General features: G+C 34.7%; 1 protein-coding gene across 1 annotated transcript in view; it reads right to left on the bottom strand.

Annotated features, from left to right (window-relative positions):
• The window catches only part of HCN1 (hyperpolarization activated cyclic nucleotide gated potassium channel 1), a 436,789-nt gene that overhangs the window by 373,449 nt on the left and 45,414 nt on the right, over positions 1-17,926 (bottom strand). The window contains exon 2 of the mRNA XM_043887787.1: positions 12,057-12,480. Coding sequence (XP_043743722.1) covers positions 12,057-12,480 — 424 coding nt within the window. The remainder of the gene's footprint in view (positions 1-12,056; positions 12,481-17,926) is intronic.

The following is a 17,926-nucleotide window of genomic DNA, read 5'->3' as shown; positions in this document are numbered from 1 at the left end:
CTTTAAGAAACCTTTAGCAGCATGATTTGGGAGAAAATGTTTATAAATAGCTGTGAAATTTTATCACATTTAAATTGTATTTTTAACTTGAAGCATTTCCTCTCCACATCAAATAAAATAACTGAATAAAATTATCATATGAAGATCCATATGGAATTTTAAAAAATTAATTTTGATATGTTGGGTCTTGCAAATTAACATTTTCTGGTTAGGAGTCTTGTGCAAAAGCATCCATACTATAGAAAAGAGAACAAAAGAGTAAATGAGTGAGAAACTAGGTTCCTTCTGCTAAATTCTCTCACTAATTACAGAGTTTATAATGCTATGTATAAAATTTAAGTATAATGTTCTTTCTGCTTCCTAAAAAGTTCTCTAAATTTATAAATCTTTCATAAATATGTATGATTTGAATGTTATGAAAATGTTTCATAGTCCAGTAGTGGGAGATAATTTTGCAATCTCAACACAGTATTGATATTATTTTATTAATAAATAAAATTGCTTTTACTGTTTGTAAAACCCAACAAATTTTACACTTTTGTGAAGCATGGAATTTTACAGCTTTATTTCCATTTATTAATCAAAGGAGGATAAATATCTAACTCAGACACCAACACTCCCCACTCCTGCTCCTTTAGCAGACTTAGTGAATTGACTGCAGAGTTATTTGTGCCTGAGATGTAGTCTTACAATGATACTCAGAATATCCCGTTCAACAATTTCTAATAGATATCTGTTACAATTGTTTATTCCCTTTTCTAATTCTTCCACTAGATTACAAAATCTTGTTTAGCAAAAGTCGTTGATTATCCATCTTTGCATTCCTGTATATAGTACAGTACTCAGCATCTGGTTGGTAGCCAATTGATTTATATTACATACTACATCTAATAATAATATAAAGATATGAAGTTCACAAATGAGGAATGAGCAAAGCATTTAATTACGTAGTCTCTTAATTTTTGTTAGAATGGTTAGTTTGTGATTACACTCACAATGTTTAATTGGAGGTACAGAATCATACACTTAAGAAATGTGCTACTAAATAGAATTCTTTCAAAAACAGTAGAATTTTTCTAGGACATGTGCTAACTAGAAATCTTTTCATCTGAAACCACAGAGTCATCTTCTAATTTCAAGACACAGGAGGTTTTTGGAACATCAGAAGTAACAATTCAACTAAATGGAAAGGGGGATGGATGATTTAGTTGGTAAAATTCCCAGCAATAAGACTTGGAAACATTAACACATTTATCTCCGACATTAGGCCAAAACTGGTAATTTGGCAACAAGGAAAGACTTCAGCAAAACTGTGTTTTTTTTTCAATCACTTTCTGTTGTCTTTCTCCCCTCAGCCCAACTCAACGTCTCACATGAGGCAGAACCCCTCTCATGCAAATGCACCACGTTGCAAAACTCATATTCATACACCTACTTTTTTTGTTTAAGAATTACTCAACTACTTGAGAATTTTTCTCACTACCTGACAACCAAGAGCCTACTAAAATATTACCTGGTAATGGTTTAAACTACTTATTTGAAGTTCTGTAAAATATTCTTGAAGGAACAAAAATGAATCATTCCCCAATGGTTAAATTTTAGTCATTAATGTCACAATTCCCAAAGTATGTCTGGAAACAGAAAACTAGTCACTTAGAACTTGCAGACTTCACTATACATAACTTGGCTTTGCATGTCACAGTAATAAATACACATACAACTTTTGAATCCATTCATGTTCTAGTATTATTCTAATATATATATTATAAATCTATTGGCAGAAGTTCTTCAATAACTCTTTTCTAACAAATACCGGGGAGCCTGACATTCTGCAGTCCATAGGATTGCAGAGTCGGACATGACTTAGTGACTGCACAACAACTAATTATTATCATTAGAAAATTATTCTGCTTCTACAACGAACATGCCAGGGAGAAGGGGAGAGATAATCCTCCACCAGATTAAGGACTATCTAAGTTTGTATTTCATATTGAATAAAAATGGGGAAGCATTTTTAATTTCACAGTATCATTAAAATCTGTGAAATTGAATGCTTGTGATTCAGTGTCAATCAGTTGGAAGGAATTGCTCTGAACATTTATCCGTATCATGAGATTAATATTTTTACACAGTGGAGAACAGCTTCCCACACTAAAAAGAGTACAGCCTCCACAAAATTAGTTGATTCCCCAAACACTTCGATTAGATATTATTAGGGAGTTAACAACTCTTGGATCCTCAGTCTATCTATATTAGATTTTACACACTATCACAATTCCAATTCCCCCTTACACTCTGGTATGATGTCAAATATTGAGGAAGATAGGAATTTCTTTTTTTTTAGAGAGTCTATGAAAAAAAAATAGTAAAATAATTTGACTGTCTAGTTATATAGTACATTATTATTCTCTTCACACTTTCAGTTTTAGAGTTTACAAAGCATTTTCACATGAATTTTCTTTTTGATTATTAAAATAACCATATAACCTAAGTAGACGCTGTCATCCTCATTTTTTTCCCTTGATATAAAAGTGTCTAGAAACGACTTGTGCAAAGTAATCATGATTTTATTTCAATTCAGCTGAATTTCTTTTGTTTCATATGTTTACCCAGCTCATATCCCACACCAGCAACAACAAAAAATGTAGCACATTGAAATAATCAGCATATCACTGCAAATATTCCCACTGATGACCAACCTTGATGTCGATGATATGAAGTTGCTCAATTGTGTCCGACTCTTTGCTACCCCATAGACTGTATGTAGCCTACCAGGCTCCTCCGTCCATGGGATTTTCCAGGCAAGAATACTGGAGTGGGTTGCCATTTCCTTCTCCAGGGGATCTTCCCAATCCAGGGATTGAACCCAGGTCTCCCGCATTATAGGCAGACGCTTTACCGTCTGAGCCACCAGGGAAGCAGCACCAACCTTAATGGAAACCATTTTGATTCCACCACTCCTGACAGATAAGATTATCTCAAAATAGCTAGTATTTTCTTCCTTTACAACTGCTTTAAATAATATGAATCCTGGGACTAGTTTCTAGAATCCTTACTCAATGTCTCCTTTCACTTTAAGATGTAATAAGAAAAACATTTTGTCTTTTTTTTTTTTTAATATGGCCTAAATGGCAGACTTAACTCAAAATAGCCACCAGAATTATATAACCAACCAAATGTATTTCCCTTTCACACTAAGACATGACTTCTCTAACACAAAATCTAAAGTGCATACATCAGCAAGATAGAAAGAAAAGTCAAAGTAGGTCTTGCTCATCCATTGCTCAGTACAATTCAAGGGGTCTAATTTTATTTATTCTGGAGTTTTCATAACACAGTAATAATATCTTATAAAGCTGACTTTTTGTTACAATTTCTCATATATTTCAATACTATGGTTTGTCCAATGAAATCTGAATCAACTACTACAAAGCTGACTTTTTGTTACAATTTCTCATATATTTCAATACTATGGTTTGTCCAGTGAAATCTGAATCAACTACTACTTTTGACATAATGTGAGAATAACTTTGTTTTCTAAAATATTTCAAATTAATAAAAAACACTTTGACGTTGTGTCTCACTAAAGTAAAAGACTGACTTGTCAGAAGCTGACAATAAAAAGCACATATTTTCTGTCTATGAGTAGACAATTACATTTAACATTCCCTTTAGACATCAGCTTAATTTCACCTCATTATTTGTAACAACAAAATATTCTCGGGTTTCACTGTACCATTTTCCACTTACATCATGTCTCTTCACATCTCCCCTTTTGTAGATATGTGCATCACAGAATACAAGGCTAAGCAAAGTGACCTGTTCAGCTAAGATCATTACCCAGACAATTAAAGTAACACAATCTACAGCAAGGTGTTTTTACGAAACACTCTGGCAGTTGAACTAGAATTCAAGTTTAAAACAGAATCGCATTACAAATTTTGGATCCACTACTCGGGAAACAACCGCATCCCAGTTTGCACTCTGACAGCACCCAGATGAGTCTAAAATAGCAGGAGAAGTAATATATGCTGTGTCGACATACACAGTGAAACAGAAAACTGAGACTGTCCTCCAGCAATTCTGGAGAAATGAAAGGCTGAATGTGCTTTGTCCTAAATTAGCCTGATTCATTTACTGCTGCAAATTTTTACTAGGTATATATTGGAAAGAAATAATGCATAATAGTATTTATAGTGCTTCCTGTACTTGGAAAAGTAGTAAGCACACTACTGAACTTTGTTGAAATTTTACTTACTTTAAACTAGTGGGGACTTTTATGATAACAAAAATGCACATTTCTATAAACCTTAGAGTCTCTAAGTATGTTCAACAGTAACATATCATTTGAACCTCAAAGCCCTTCTGAGAGACTGAGCAGAAAATCATTATTATCCCATAAATGATGAGCTAGATTGAATTCATCCACAATTTCTCAATTCTCTTGGAATATTTCCCAGGCCTACCCCATTTGGAAGGACATACACTCTCAAGCTGGGTTTTCAAAGTGGCCAATTTTATCAGGATGCCCTATTTAATTTAGAGCTTCTCCTCTACCCTCTATCACACTCTCATAGCACATCGTCAGTTTTGTTTTTCTTCTATACTATAAAAATCTCCGGTTTTAGATTTAAGACACTCTACTGTTTTTCTTATGTTTGTTTACATTTGCTGAATTGAAATTCCCTTGAGGTCATAATTTAACTCATTTAGTAAGTACTCTTGTGCCCCATTATTTTCCAGACATGAAGCCAGCAGCTAAAAACACATGAAGTCTATGGTTTCTGCCCTTTTGAAGTTTAATAAATAGTTGGGAAGGCAAAGTTTAAGAGAAATTACGAAGGTGAAGAATGTTACAAAGCAAAAAGCATGGGGGTATGCCAGCACATTACAGATGGAACTAACATTACCTGAGAGATTCACTAATTCCACCCTAGGGTATCTTAAGTCAAAGCCAAAGTCAAAGGAACAAAATGTGATGGATGAATTGGGGTTGGCCAAAGGAACAAAGTTCTAGAAAAAGTGAACAACACTTGTAAAGGCCTTAAAAAAGCATATATGACAAACATAAATATGTTTAGACTAGTTAAAAATTAATGAGAAAGTAGTTTTCCAGGCTGATGTGGGGAAGATTCAGATTTCAAAGGACCTTGATTATGGAATTTGTCCTTATGATAATGAAATGTCATAGAAATATTTTCAGCAGGTAGAAGATATGGTAAAATTTGCTTTTCAAAAATATCACTTTTGAGGCCCCTGGAGGACAAACAAGAGAGAATTTTTAAACCTAGTAATGACTCTACTATGAAAATGCAAATAAGAAATGACTGATGATGGCTTGGACTAGGATGGTGACAGAGAGGACTGAGTGAAGGAATATTAGAATTCAGACCACATTCCAAGAAGCAGAACCAGTAGAATTTGGTTACTGTTAACTATGGAGACTGAAAGCAGAGAAGTCAAGGATACCTCTTGGAATTCTGAATTGAGTAACAAGAAATGAACGAAGGAGGAGACCTGAAGCAGAAATGAACATACTGAGCTTGAGGAGCTCATGAGATGTTTTTATAGCAATGTCATGTAAATTTTGAAGCTTAGGGATACCTAATTTGGAAGTTTGGGTTATAAGTCTAGTTATCAACATATAGCAATGGGAGCATATAAACACATGCAAAACAGGAACACAGATTGGACAATGATGGGGCATTGATATTTTAATCTTAAAATAGGACCCTGGACATTTCTAAGTTAATCTTATATTTTAGCATTAAACTGATAGTTCCATATCAAAAGCATCAGTATTATACATATTAGCTTCAGGGTTCTAGTCAAAAAGCATTCATAAAAGTATATATCTTACCCCTAACACACACACATATACATACACCAACACATACTTCGTCAACTTCTTTTTAATTGTCTAGACTTAATAATACTGCCTATCCAAACAGAACTCATCACACAGTACTTTAGAGCTCCAGAGGATCTGCTAAAATATCCTCTTAAAAAAAAATATGGTAATGTTGAAAACAATTCTCTTGAAATAAAGAATTATTTTTAGAGAACAAACAAACTCTTTCTTTAACCTGAGGAGAAAGTATAAATACAGAGAAATCATCTTTACATATGTGAATATCCACTGCCATACATTTATCTAAACATAGATAGACAAGACATTAGGTGATTTTAAGAGAGTATAAATGAATAATTTCAAGAGAAGATAGTTTTGGTATTTCCAAATATAGAACCCTGAAGTAAAACAACCAATAGAGGACACCTAGTGGTCTTCAGCAGAATCAATATCTGCCTGCAAAAAATATTTGGCAACTCACACAAACACAATAATACCTTTGTTAGTTGATGCACTAATTTGAGAAAGATGACATAATGAATCTCATATTTGTAAATATTATAGGCATACATCAATTTAATTATTTCAAATAGTTTCCATGTATCTCATTTCCTAAGATTAAAATATTAGAATTTAAGGTTGTAGGCACAAGTAAGTCACTTTGAGTATTTCTCCCTAGAATAAATAGAAAATAGAAGGTACAATTTGAATAAGCATCCATAAGTGCTAATTTTGAGCATAAGATCCATTTTACACCACCATGTTTCTGGTGGTATGAAATAAAAATCTCAAGTATAACTGTATCAATAATAAAATTATATAAGCATACTGTGAATATATTATTATATTAATGATTATTAACTATATAAAATATTAATACTTAAATTGTAGAACACTACAACTCATATAAGGTCTTTTCATATTTTATTTGATATAAATATTTCAATGGCAAGAATACTCGGCAAAGATAAACCTCCTTTTAGCTATCTAAAAAACATCCTGCCTGATGCTGGCTATATATAAAAAATGCAACTGTGTGATAAATCTCTCTCTTAACTGATATTATTAGTTCTATCCTCAGTTGTCTCCAATCCTCTTCACTCTGCAGCATTTCAAAATGCAAACTCCCTGCCTCTAAAGCCTCAGTGACACCTTACTGGTTGAGTCAGTCCTCAGCACAAATTCCTGCCTATACCTCCAGACTCACTGCCTTTGCAGCCCAGGCTCTGGAGAGGCAGAACTGTGCTGACTGCTTGGGTTTCATGTCTCACTGACTGCGCTCCTCTGTCCCATGTTTCTCATCTTGGTAATCCAGGCTCCAGCTTCAAAACTCAGTTTTGCGTATCCCTAAAGCTTTCTTCTGCAAAAAATAGGCTGTAACTGTTCACTCCCTCTTTCATGCCATCACTTACCACACCATCTGTGATTCTTTTCTCACATGTCTCTTTTTCCTACAAAGCTGGGGTATGCTTTGTATCCTCATGTGTAGCATCTGCACATAGAAGCACTCAGTATATGCTTGGGAGGGAAGAATTAATTTTCCTTTGCAATTATTTAATGGATTTAGACCATGGAGGACTACCATGTCTTCAGCGGAGAGGTATGCCTGGACAACCGATTGTGTTTAGAACTCTGGACCACGGTACAAGGAGACTCAAGGGCAAAAAGTTGACACTGATGTTCCCTACAGACGTTTATGCCCAGGTAGGGAAAAGAAATGCATACAGGAGAATTCACACCCAGACTATGGGCATGAACAAATGCAAGCAGAGATAGTAGAACTGTTCAGAGTAAAAGTACTGACCATTATGGCATAGTCCCTCAATGTAGAATATTTTCAGAGGTGTTTGAGCATTAAATGAATAATGGAAAAGGAAGGCCTTCCAAACCTGAGCTGTGGCACATGCAAAATTAGCAGATGCAGGGGGGAAAAAAAAAATCCATTCTCTGCCAGAAGCATTATAAAATTAAAAATCAAATAGAAAAGAGCTGTTTGGTGCAAATAGGAAGTGACAGTGGTGAGATGGGGACATGGTTCGCCGAGGGCCTTGAAGGCAAGCAAAGAAACACAGATCTGATACCACAAACAGGAAGCCTCCCTAGATTCTAGCAGAGGGAAGGCTTATCAAAACAATGGTGTTTGCTTATGGCAAGTCTTAGAATTCTGTGTGCTTTCTAAAAAATGGAAGTGGTTATAACATGCATGGTATAATTATAAATAGGCAATTTATAACAAGAGTTAGTTTCTAATCTATACCAATTAGAATGCTAAAATTAACGAAAGACAGAAACCACAGTCTGTATTAGCTCCCTGTGGAATACATTTCCTTATTAATGTCCTGTTGTTAAACATAATTTGTACATATATCTGCCTCTAAGCCAACATAAAAATCTAATACTGATTGCTATAAGAGCATTGCAATATTCCAGATACATTACTCAACTGAAATTTCTATAGACATACATGAAAAACAGAACCACAGCCCTCTTTTCTTGCCTCAAAATTGGCATGTTGCTTGTGATAGGTCTAAAATCTACACCTAAATGATTGATAGGATAGTGAATGAGGAATAAAAAATAAAATATTATAGGTATGTATTCCAAAGCCATAGTTACTACAGGAGTTTCGTTGTGTTTACCATACCTGTATTATACTGCCCATGAAGAATTTCTACTTTCTTTGACATTGAATCCTACAAACAGATAACCACTGCAGACTAATATTTCTCTTTTCAATTACTGTTTCCAAAATATCTAATAATTTCAAGGATCATCTGCTTTTGATAAAACAACAGGGATCAGCAGCTGTAACATTCAAGTTTCCTGGAACTCTTCACCTTTTCTAACCAAATAATCTCCTATTTACTAAGCTCTTAATCTACCCTTTATCTCTTCAGTGGCTGGTGATTGTCAAAATTGTTAATAACATTCCATTTAATTTCTGAGGATTTCCTCACCATATGTCTCTTTTAGGAGGACCACAGAGAATGGGTTCTTTCTGTGATAGTTGCAAACCAGCACTCTGGACTGGGTCACTGACTTCACTTGAAATACAACAATAACAACAACAATGCTGAATTAAAGAGATGCTTTTTTTAAGTCAAAATACAAAACTGAGAGAGATTCCATTTTCTGGAGATTATAGGAAAAGGAATTTTCTGACCTGATTTATCTAAACAATCACCCCAGATCTTCACCTCACATGGCCATACATATAAAGTTTCAGTACAGTGTCAGAGAGCTTTAATTTTGCATCCTAAAGCCACTGATCTTATCATTGCTTCTGGAAGACAACTCCCCATGCTCCCTAACACCATGCTTCATAAATTAGTTGGCCAAATCAGCCCCTTCCTTCAATATTAGCCACTATGTTCAACTTTAGCAGGCTAGTAACATAAGGGCTAAAATGTGACACTTCTCTATTTCATTCACAATATTTCTTGAATTTATCTGGCTTTGGCACTTCTTGCTGCTTTTCAGTTGAACTAATTCAGACCAGGGGGGAAAAAAATTTCATTGAAGATGGAAGCAGTTTCCTATAGAAGGCAGCCACTTTCCTTGGGAATGATTCATTTAGAACTGTGGCAGCTTCCAGACTTCACACATTACTTCCCCAAATTTGCTGAATTTAGCATGAGCCAGCTTGGTACTGAAACGCTCAGAACTCAAAGACATGTGGGTGAACCCACATCTTCCTCTGTACTCTTATTCCAAATGCTCACAGAGAAACCTGATTACATGTTGTGTTTCTACCTGTAAACACATCCTGGTGGCATTTATAAAACTGAGGTAGAGATATACTAATTTGGAACTATTAACATTTTTTCATGACTTTGGTTTCAATCATGCAGGTATTGCAATCATGAAATAATAAACCCATAATAAATTTGGGGTTAATTACTACTGTTTTTTCCTCTAACAGTATTATAAACAGATATTAAATAGCCATGATATATGTGATATTATATGGGGGTATCATATAATCAAGAAAACATTCTTCATGAAATGAGCTTACGGTTCATTTACTATCAATGTCATTTATTTATAAGTAAGATTACGCCAACTCACAGCTCGAGCCTGAATGGGTTTGGTTACCAAATGTCTGTAATGGCATATTAAATTTCATTTTACAGTGATGATGGCGATGAGCCAATGCTCCTGAATTCTATCATGGCATCTGTAAAACACCATCGAGTTACACACACCTAAGTGCCTCTGACCGCTGCCAGGAGCCAGAGGACAACAGCGCTCAGGAGCGTGCTCTTCTATGACCACGTAGCCTGGCATTTTATCTGATAGAATGCCATCTGTTCATCCCTCTGCCATTCTCTAGGGTAACTGGGTTCAAACTACAAGACACTGAAAATAGTCACACTGTCCACTGTATTTTTAATTGTCTGGGTATTTATATCAGTGACTTTTCTTCTCACAGGCTACTCATTAAAATAATTTTATGACCATGTTTCAAGAGGCAAATATTCAAATCATACATTGCTTGCACCACAAAGCTCAGTTAAGAAAAGTTTCCCACATATTTTATCATACATATAAAATGGTATAATAGTAAATCATTTATCACTAAAAGAATATATGTTATAGTGAGAAGCTATATAGTTTTGTGATTAAGAGCTTGGGATCTGGAGTCAGGTTGCCAAGGTCAGACTCCCAGTTCCATCTACTACTCTGTGAATCTGGGCAAATTAGGAAGCTTGGATGAACTAATCCATGTAAAGAATCAAATATATTACTTGACATATAATAAGCCATCAATAAATATTAGCTATTTTATCAATAATTACCTCGCCTTGATATTAACATTAGCATAATAATGTTTGAGAACCAAACATTTATTACATGTTAGATGGATTGTGCTACATAGAGATACATTACAAGATTAATCAGTTTCTCAAATGAGCTTCATCTGATTTTAAATATAATTTGTATCCATATTTTAAGAATGATCTATTTTTATGCCTTTTAGCAGTGTCTTATACTGGGTTTTATTGCTGCATGTCATTTCCTGAAATCCTAGGAACCAAAATGCCATCAACAAGCACACACAAAACACTGCCACAGTCTCACAGAAAGCAGAGCTAATGTTCACAGAAGTTTCATTTTATGACTTGTTAAACCTAAATTCCAAAATATAATTCATCCTAAAAAGCATTTCTGTAGCTAGTAAAGCGGCAATTAATCCCTGGTCAGTGTGTTGTTTTCTTTAGTGTAGGTTTAGTCAACTCTGGAGGCCTTTTTGACCCTTATTTTTATGCAGACAATAAAGTTCAAGTTATAATTAATTTTTAAGGTGTGTTTAGAAGGAAAAGAAAATCAAAAAACTAATATGCAGATTCTAAAATTAGAGATTTAACCTCCCTTGCTTGGTGATGGTACATTTGACTCAGATCTTTAGAACTCCAGTTTCCAAAGCCCTTTCAGATCCCACCCAGTTTCTAAGCCCTTTCAAGTTCCACCTACTGCCTAAGAACAATGGATGCCCTACTCAGCAAAACACTGGCCAGATTCACTGTTTTTATTCACTGTATTATTTGTGTTTTCTATGTAATAATTTCCCTTCAGGATATGCTGCTTTTCAGTATTATGAAATGACCTAGTACAGATAATCTACAATAAATAACTATAACACAAATAACAAAGAGCAAAATTATTACACTAAAATGTCTTTACATATACAAGTTGAAAATACTCGAAAGAATAATTTTTCTTCAAGCATGATTCTCTGAAATTTCAATATGAGGAAACATATTCCACATTATTTCACAGAACTAATGATACAAACTAGCAATCGGACCCTACAATTTTGTCAAAGATGGCACTTGATGTGTTAGATAAAACAAATTAATATTACATAGTAGATAAAAACAGCCTCCCATGGTGAAGGAGCAGTTGCATTGTTTAAGATAAAAGTTTGCTGATTAAAGTAGATTTGCTTTTGAAAAGACTGAATTGGCATAAGACAATTACTTTATAATCGCTATCTTTTTCACTTTGCTCAAATTCAGTTTTCGACCATATCTTTTAAAGTTGCAAATGTATCACTTATGTACCAAAAAGAAAAAAAATGAATTTTTTCTTTTTGAACTTCATAAAACTAATTATACATAGCATAGCTGTTCATTTTAAAACCACTATAGTTTAAAATATCATGATATAGAAACTTTATACAAAGGAAAAGATTATGTCTTACCTCTTCCCACTGATGTATGTATCTAATTAACCTTGAAAGTCGTAATAAACGCAAGAGACTGAGAATTTTTGTAAACCTCACAATGCGAAGTGCCCTGGCTGTCTTGTAAACTTCCGAATCCATTCCTTTTTCTACAATGAGAAAGATATAATCCACTGGGATTGATGAGATGAAGTCAACCACAAACCAGCTTTTTAAATAATTCATCTTTATCACTTTAGGGTCCAGGATGATTTCAGAACTGTCTTCATTGACAGTCCCAGTCCTGAAATTCATGATCAAGTCCAAAAGGAAAACTGTATCTGAAGCCACATTGAAAATAATCCATGGTGTTGTTGTCTGTTCTGTAAAGAATGTGATTCCAACTGGTATGATGACCAGATTTCCAACCATCATTATAAGCATGATTAAATCCCAATAAAACCTACAATAAATAAAAAAAAATCAGATTTTAAGATGTAAACAATAATCAGTCCTCCCCCCCCACCACCACCATAAAAGTTGTTACAGAGTCAGACACAACTGAGCACAAAGTTAAATAAATGAACAAACTGCTTGTTTTGTAAATAACATAGCTTTTTCAATGGCCATAAATTAAATCTAAGTAAAATAAATACATTCCTAAAGCAAGGCAGTGTGACTACAGAATTCTAAAAATTATTTGAGATAAAGTGCTATAGAAATAAGTTCATGAACACCCATATCCCCATTTATCTGATAAAGAAGTAAAAATAAATTCCCTTTATAGTTACAATATGGATGAAAACAGGGAAATCTACATTATAAAGAACTACTTTAAAGAAGACTCTTTAGAGGTGCTTTGAAGTATTTTATATACAAAAACCTCAATCATAGAGTAGAATAAACAATAATAAATAGGGCACATAAAAACTATTGGTACTGCAAATTTATAACTACAGATTAGGTCAATCACAAATTCTAGAACTGCCACAGCTTCTTAGCACTCCAAATATTTATGCTGTATTCTTCTTAATTTGAAAAGAGAAAACATTATCAATTTTGTTCTGAGGCTAAAAATATTAGAACAGACACTAGGTTTGAAATCAGAACCTACCTAAAATTTGCACTTTTATCACTGCTTAATTGAACAACTACTTTAAATAGATTGCCACTATTTTTCCAAACAATTATTTGTTTAAAATTTCTGATTTCATTTTCAACACAGCTGTGATTATTAGCTACCTTTTGAAACATTCTTATCCCACATTATGTTAAAATTAGGAAGTTTATTCCAGGTTAATATTGTACTAATATAGAGTTAAAATTATTAATATATGACAAATTCATCAAAGATTATTTTAATATTGCTTTCATTTGATTTCTTTAAAGTCTACTGACACTGTAGTTAGACTAGGTAATAGACCACACTTGGTTACAGTATAGACTTGTAAAGAAACAAATCAATTAATACAACTCTATGGTCGTAAGACAGTCTACAGAAACATGAGCTACTGCATTCTGGTTGAAGATGTAGTCTCTGAGCAGTTATTTTTTACAAAAATTATATAAATTTTCATGACAGACATTTCTGTTAACCAAGAAATTTTTATTTTACATTAGTTCTCCTATTTAGATTATTTGGGCTACATTTTATTAGGGCATACATTTGCATGAACCTTTCAAAGTTATTGTCATTCCTAATTATGAGTGACTTGGGTTAAAAGTAGTAGTACAAGAAAGAACTATAATAGTCCCACTCTGCCCTTGTTTCTACTCTCACCTCAGAATTACATAAAAGATTAATGCTTCTCATTTTGAAGGTCTCACCAGTCTTTCTGTCAAAACTTACCTATAGATTTATGAACAAGTATACAAATACCCATGTCAATTATACATCATACACTGGTAATTACAACAAAATACTTTCCCTTTTTTTTTTTTTCCTCTCCTAATGGAAGTGCAAAATATGCCATTTAATACACTAAGGACAGAGGAGAGATGTAGATAACATGTAATACTGTAATAGCTGTTTCACAAAAAAGTGACATCATTGAATCATGTGTGCCCTGAGGATTTTCACTCTACTGGACACTTATCATCTCTTCTCGTGGCTCCACTCTGCTTTTCCTTGAAAGGCTGCTGTTCCCTTGGGTGTCACACATAGCCCTTTTATCTTCTATTCTACACATGCTCTTTGGGCAATATTATACACTCATCCATGTCTTTAATGATTAATTCATAACTGATGACTACAAAATGACTATCTCCAGTCTATTCCTGTCTTCTAAGCCTCCTAATCCTTATAATCAACAGTCTAATTAAATCTGTCCCCTTGCATAGCTCATAGTCATGTCAAACAGTACACCCAAGCTCAATCGCATCACCTTCCCTCCCACAAACATCCCTCAGATGTTCCCTATGCCAGAAAATGGTACAATATTATACCTCATTTGGAACCATCCCAGATAGCTGAAACCAGCCTAGGTAACCCCTGGCCAAAAATCTACTCAATTTCATTATTCAATCAATTACCAAGGCTGTTTGGTTCTAACATGTAGATGTAAGTTGAATTCATCCATTTGACCTTTACCATTCCCACTGCAGCTGTCTTCAACCAGAAATTCTCACCAACTGTTTAATTCAGAAAGAAGTTACTTAAATTATCTAACCATAAATTTTCTTATCTGTAATAAAGATTATTATAGAACCAAATGTTGTTTTTTTCGTACGTACTATATGCAAATCACAGATGCTAGCATATAACAAGCTGTGGCATGCAACGCTGGAGTTATACTTAGTATTCATGTACCTTCCCTGTTTACCAAAAGAAAGCCAATTTTGGGAGAGCAGTCAGGAGCCTTTTGAAAAATACTCACTTTTAAAAACATGCTTGTATTTCTGCTTTTTTTTTTTAAGGGAAAATCATATTCTACCCTTCTTAGTCAACAGAAATGAAAAGGATAAAGTGTCATCCACTCTTTATTATAGCAATAATGTTTACCACACCATGGCTTTTTATTAGTGGTGCTTAGTAAGGATTGAAGCCCTTAGATATCTCAATATCAATGTGATGCTCGATTAAACCTTATAGTTTCCTTTTAAAGTATCATTGACCCTACTTTGCAGTCATAAACACAATTCTGTAGACTTTGCATAATATAACACTTCTTTGGTTAACATGGATTCATTCCTTAGATAGCAAGGAAAATATAGTTATCACTCACTCTAGAAGTTGCTTTAAAAAACAGCAATGAAGATGTTCCTGAAAACTGACCTCATGAGACTCACACCTCCCTGGCCACGAGTTTCTTTTCTCAACTCTTTGCTCAGAAAGTTTCTTTTCCCCTTAACTCAATTTCTATGTCTTGTACATTTTATTACAGAATTACAGAATTGTCTTTCCTACCCACTCCCTTTTTGCATACCCACTTTTGTGTCTCGACTTGAGGCAAAGCTAGCTCTTGCTTGGAATATCTCAAAAAGTCTCCTGTCTATGTTATCTGATCAATTCTACCCACAAGTTCCAGAGCAACCATCTAACATGTAACATACAGGTGAAAAACCAACATGGACCCTCTCATTTAAGTAAAAACACTAAGGCACTCCCTAATATAGCTTTCTCCTCCCTTCTTATCTCTTCTTTAACATTTTATGGTAAGTACCTCATAGCTTAAGCAAGATAGTACTTACTTTTAATTGCCATCATCATGTCTAGGTACGTATGTAGGAGACATGGTTACTTCCATTCTACTAGTTCCTTTTCCTATCAGCATTCTACTGTCCTTCAAGTCCCAGTCTGGTAATTAATTTTAGTTGTGCTGTTGTTGTTTTTTTCTTTACAACCCCCAGAACATTTATTTTCAGTATATGTCTTATTTCACTTTTGCTCTTGTTACTAATTATTTGAAGTTCAAAACTATCCTATCCTTACATGTATATGTATGGCTGAGTTCCTTTTCTGTTCATATGAAACTAACATAACACTGTTAATTGGCTATTCCCTGATATGAAATAAAAAGTTAAAAAAAAACTATTTTGCCTTCTGTTTAACTTCTGCAGTAATGCAAACAGTATCCAGGACAGCAAATGCTAAGAAAATATATTAATTAAATTTTAAGTAGAAACATATACTTCACAAAGATATTTAAAGAAATCCTTTTTTAATAAGTCAAAGGCCACTAATGTAGTAAATACTTTCTTAATATATCTTTTGGGCTTCCCAGGTGACCCTAGTGATAAAGAACCCACTTGCCAATGGAGGAGACATAAAAGACACCCAGGCTCGATCCCTGGGTCAGGAAGATCCCCTGGAGAAGGGAATAGCAACACACTCCAGTGTTCTTGCCTGGATAATTCCATGGACAGAGGAGCCTGGCAGGCTACAGTCCATGGGGTCACAAAGAGTCGGACATGACTGGGCAACTAACATTTTAACTATATCTTTTACATTATATAACTCTAGATTTTATTGATTGAGGACTTTTATAATACAGGACACATTAAAATAAGCAGAAAAATGAGAGATTAAAAATATACTCTTAGATCAGACAGCCTGCAAGCAAACAGTTTTGGATTTGACATTTGGTTTTGAATGTTATAAAACCCCTCTCTTATTCATCCTGCTCTTAGAGTTAGTAGTTGTCAAAGATAATGATTAGACTTTGAAGGGTCTAGGGTTCAAATCCTAGTAGCGTTAGCTGTCAGAGAAGGCAACGGCAACCCACTCCAGTCGTCTTGCCTGGAAAATCCCATGGACGGAGGAGCCTGTTAAGCTAAAGCCCATGGGGTCTCGAAGAGATGGACACAACTGAGCGACTTCACTTTCACTTTTCACTTTCATGCATTGGAGAAGAAAATGACAACCCACTCCAGTGTTCTTGCCTGGAGAATCCCAGGGACAGAGGAGCCTGGTGGGCTGCTGTCTATGGGGTCGCACAGAGTCGGACACGACTGAAGCGACTTAGCAGCGGCAGCAGCTACATTAGCTGTATGGTTTCAGGCAGAGTATTTAACTGCTGTAACCTTCAATTTTCTCCTATCCTCAGAGTTTCTCTGCCAGGAGGATGCATAAAATCATGTATGCAAAGTCTTTAGAACTTGTGATATAGAAAGCCAACTTTCTCTATAAATCCAACACTCATCGGAAAACCAAATCTTGACAATTACAGTAGAATAATAACCTAGGTAATCATTTTTACCTTATGCTAAAAGTAGATAAAATTCACAAACTAAAATGGTATTTCAATGATAATTAATATATCACTAAAAACTATGATCGCTTTAATTACTAATAAATGATATTAATAGACAAATTATTTTTATGTTAGTCAATTTCCCTCTGTAAGCATTTAGGAAAAAAACTTCTCGTTAAACCCTTCAAATGGTACCAGATGCACACATGGCTATATGGTTTTTCCAGTAGTTTTGTACGGATGTGAGAGTTGGACCATAATTCTTTGGCTGAGTGCCAAAGAATTGCTGCTTTTGAATTGAGGTGCTAAAGAAAACTTTTGAGAGTCCCTTGGACAGCAAAGAAATCAAAGTCGTCAATCCTAAAGGAAATCAACCCTGAATATTCATTGGAAGGACTGAGGCTGAAGCTGAAGCTTCAATACGTTGGCGACCTGATGCGAAGAGCCGCATCTTTTTCATTGAAAAAGGCTCTGATGCTGGTTCTTTTCCTGATCCCTGATGCTGGGAAAGATTAGGACAGGAGGAGAAGTGGGTGACAGAGGATGAGATGGTTAGAAGGCATCACCGACTCAATGAACAAGAATTTGAACAAACTTCAGGAGACAGTGAAGGACAGGGAAGCCTGGCATACTGCAGTCCATGGGGTTGCAAGGAGTCAGATAGGACTTAGCAACTGAGCAACATCTCTTTCACCTATGGTTGAAGTCAATTGATAT

The sequence above is a fragment of the Cervus elaphus genome, chromosome 25 (assembly GCF_910594005.1).
Source record: "Cervus elaphus chromosome 25, mCerEla1.1, whole genome shotgun sequence".
Lineage (NCBI taxonomy): Eukaryota > Metazoa > Chordata > Mammalia > Artiodactyla > Cervidae > Cervus > Cervus elaphus.
The sequence above is the reverse complement of the archived record's forward strand: the minus strand, read 5'-3'. Positions and strand labels throughout refer to the sequence as shown.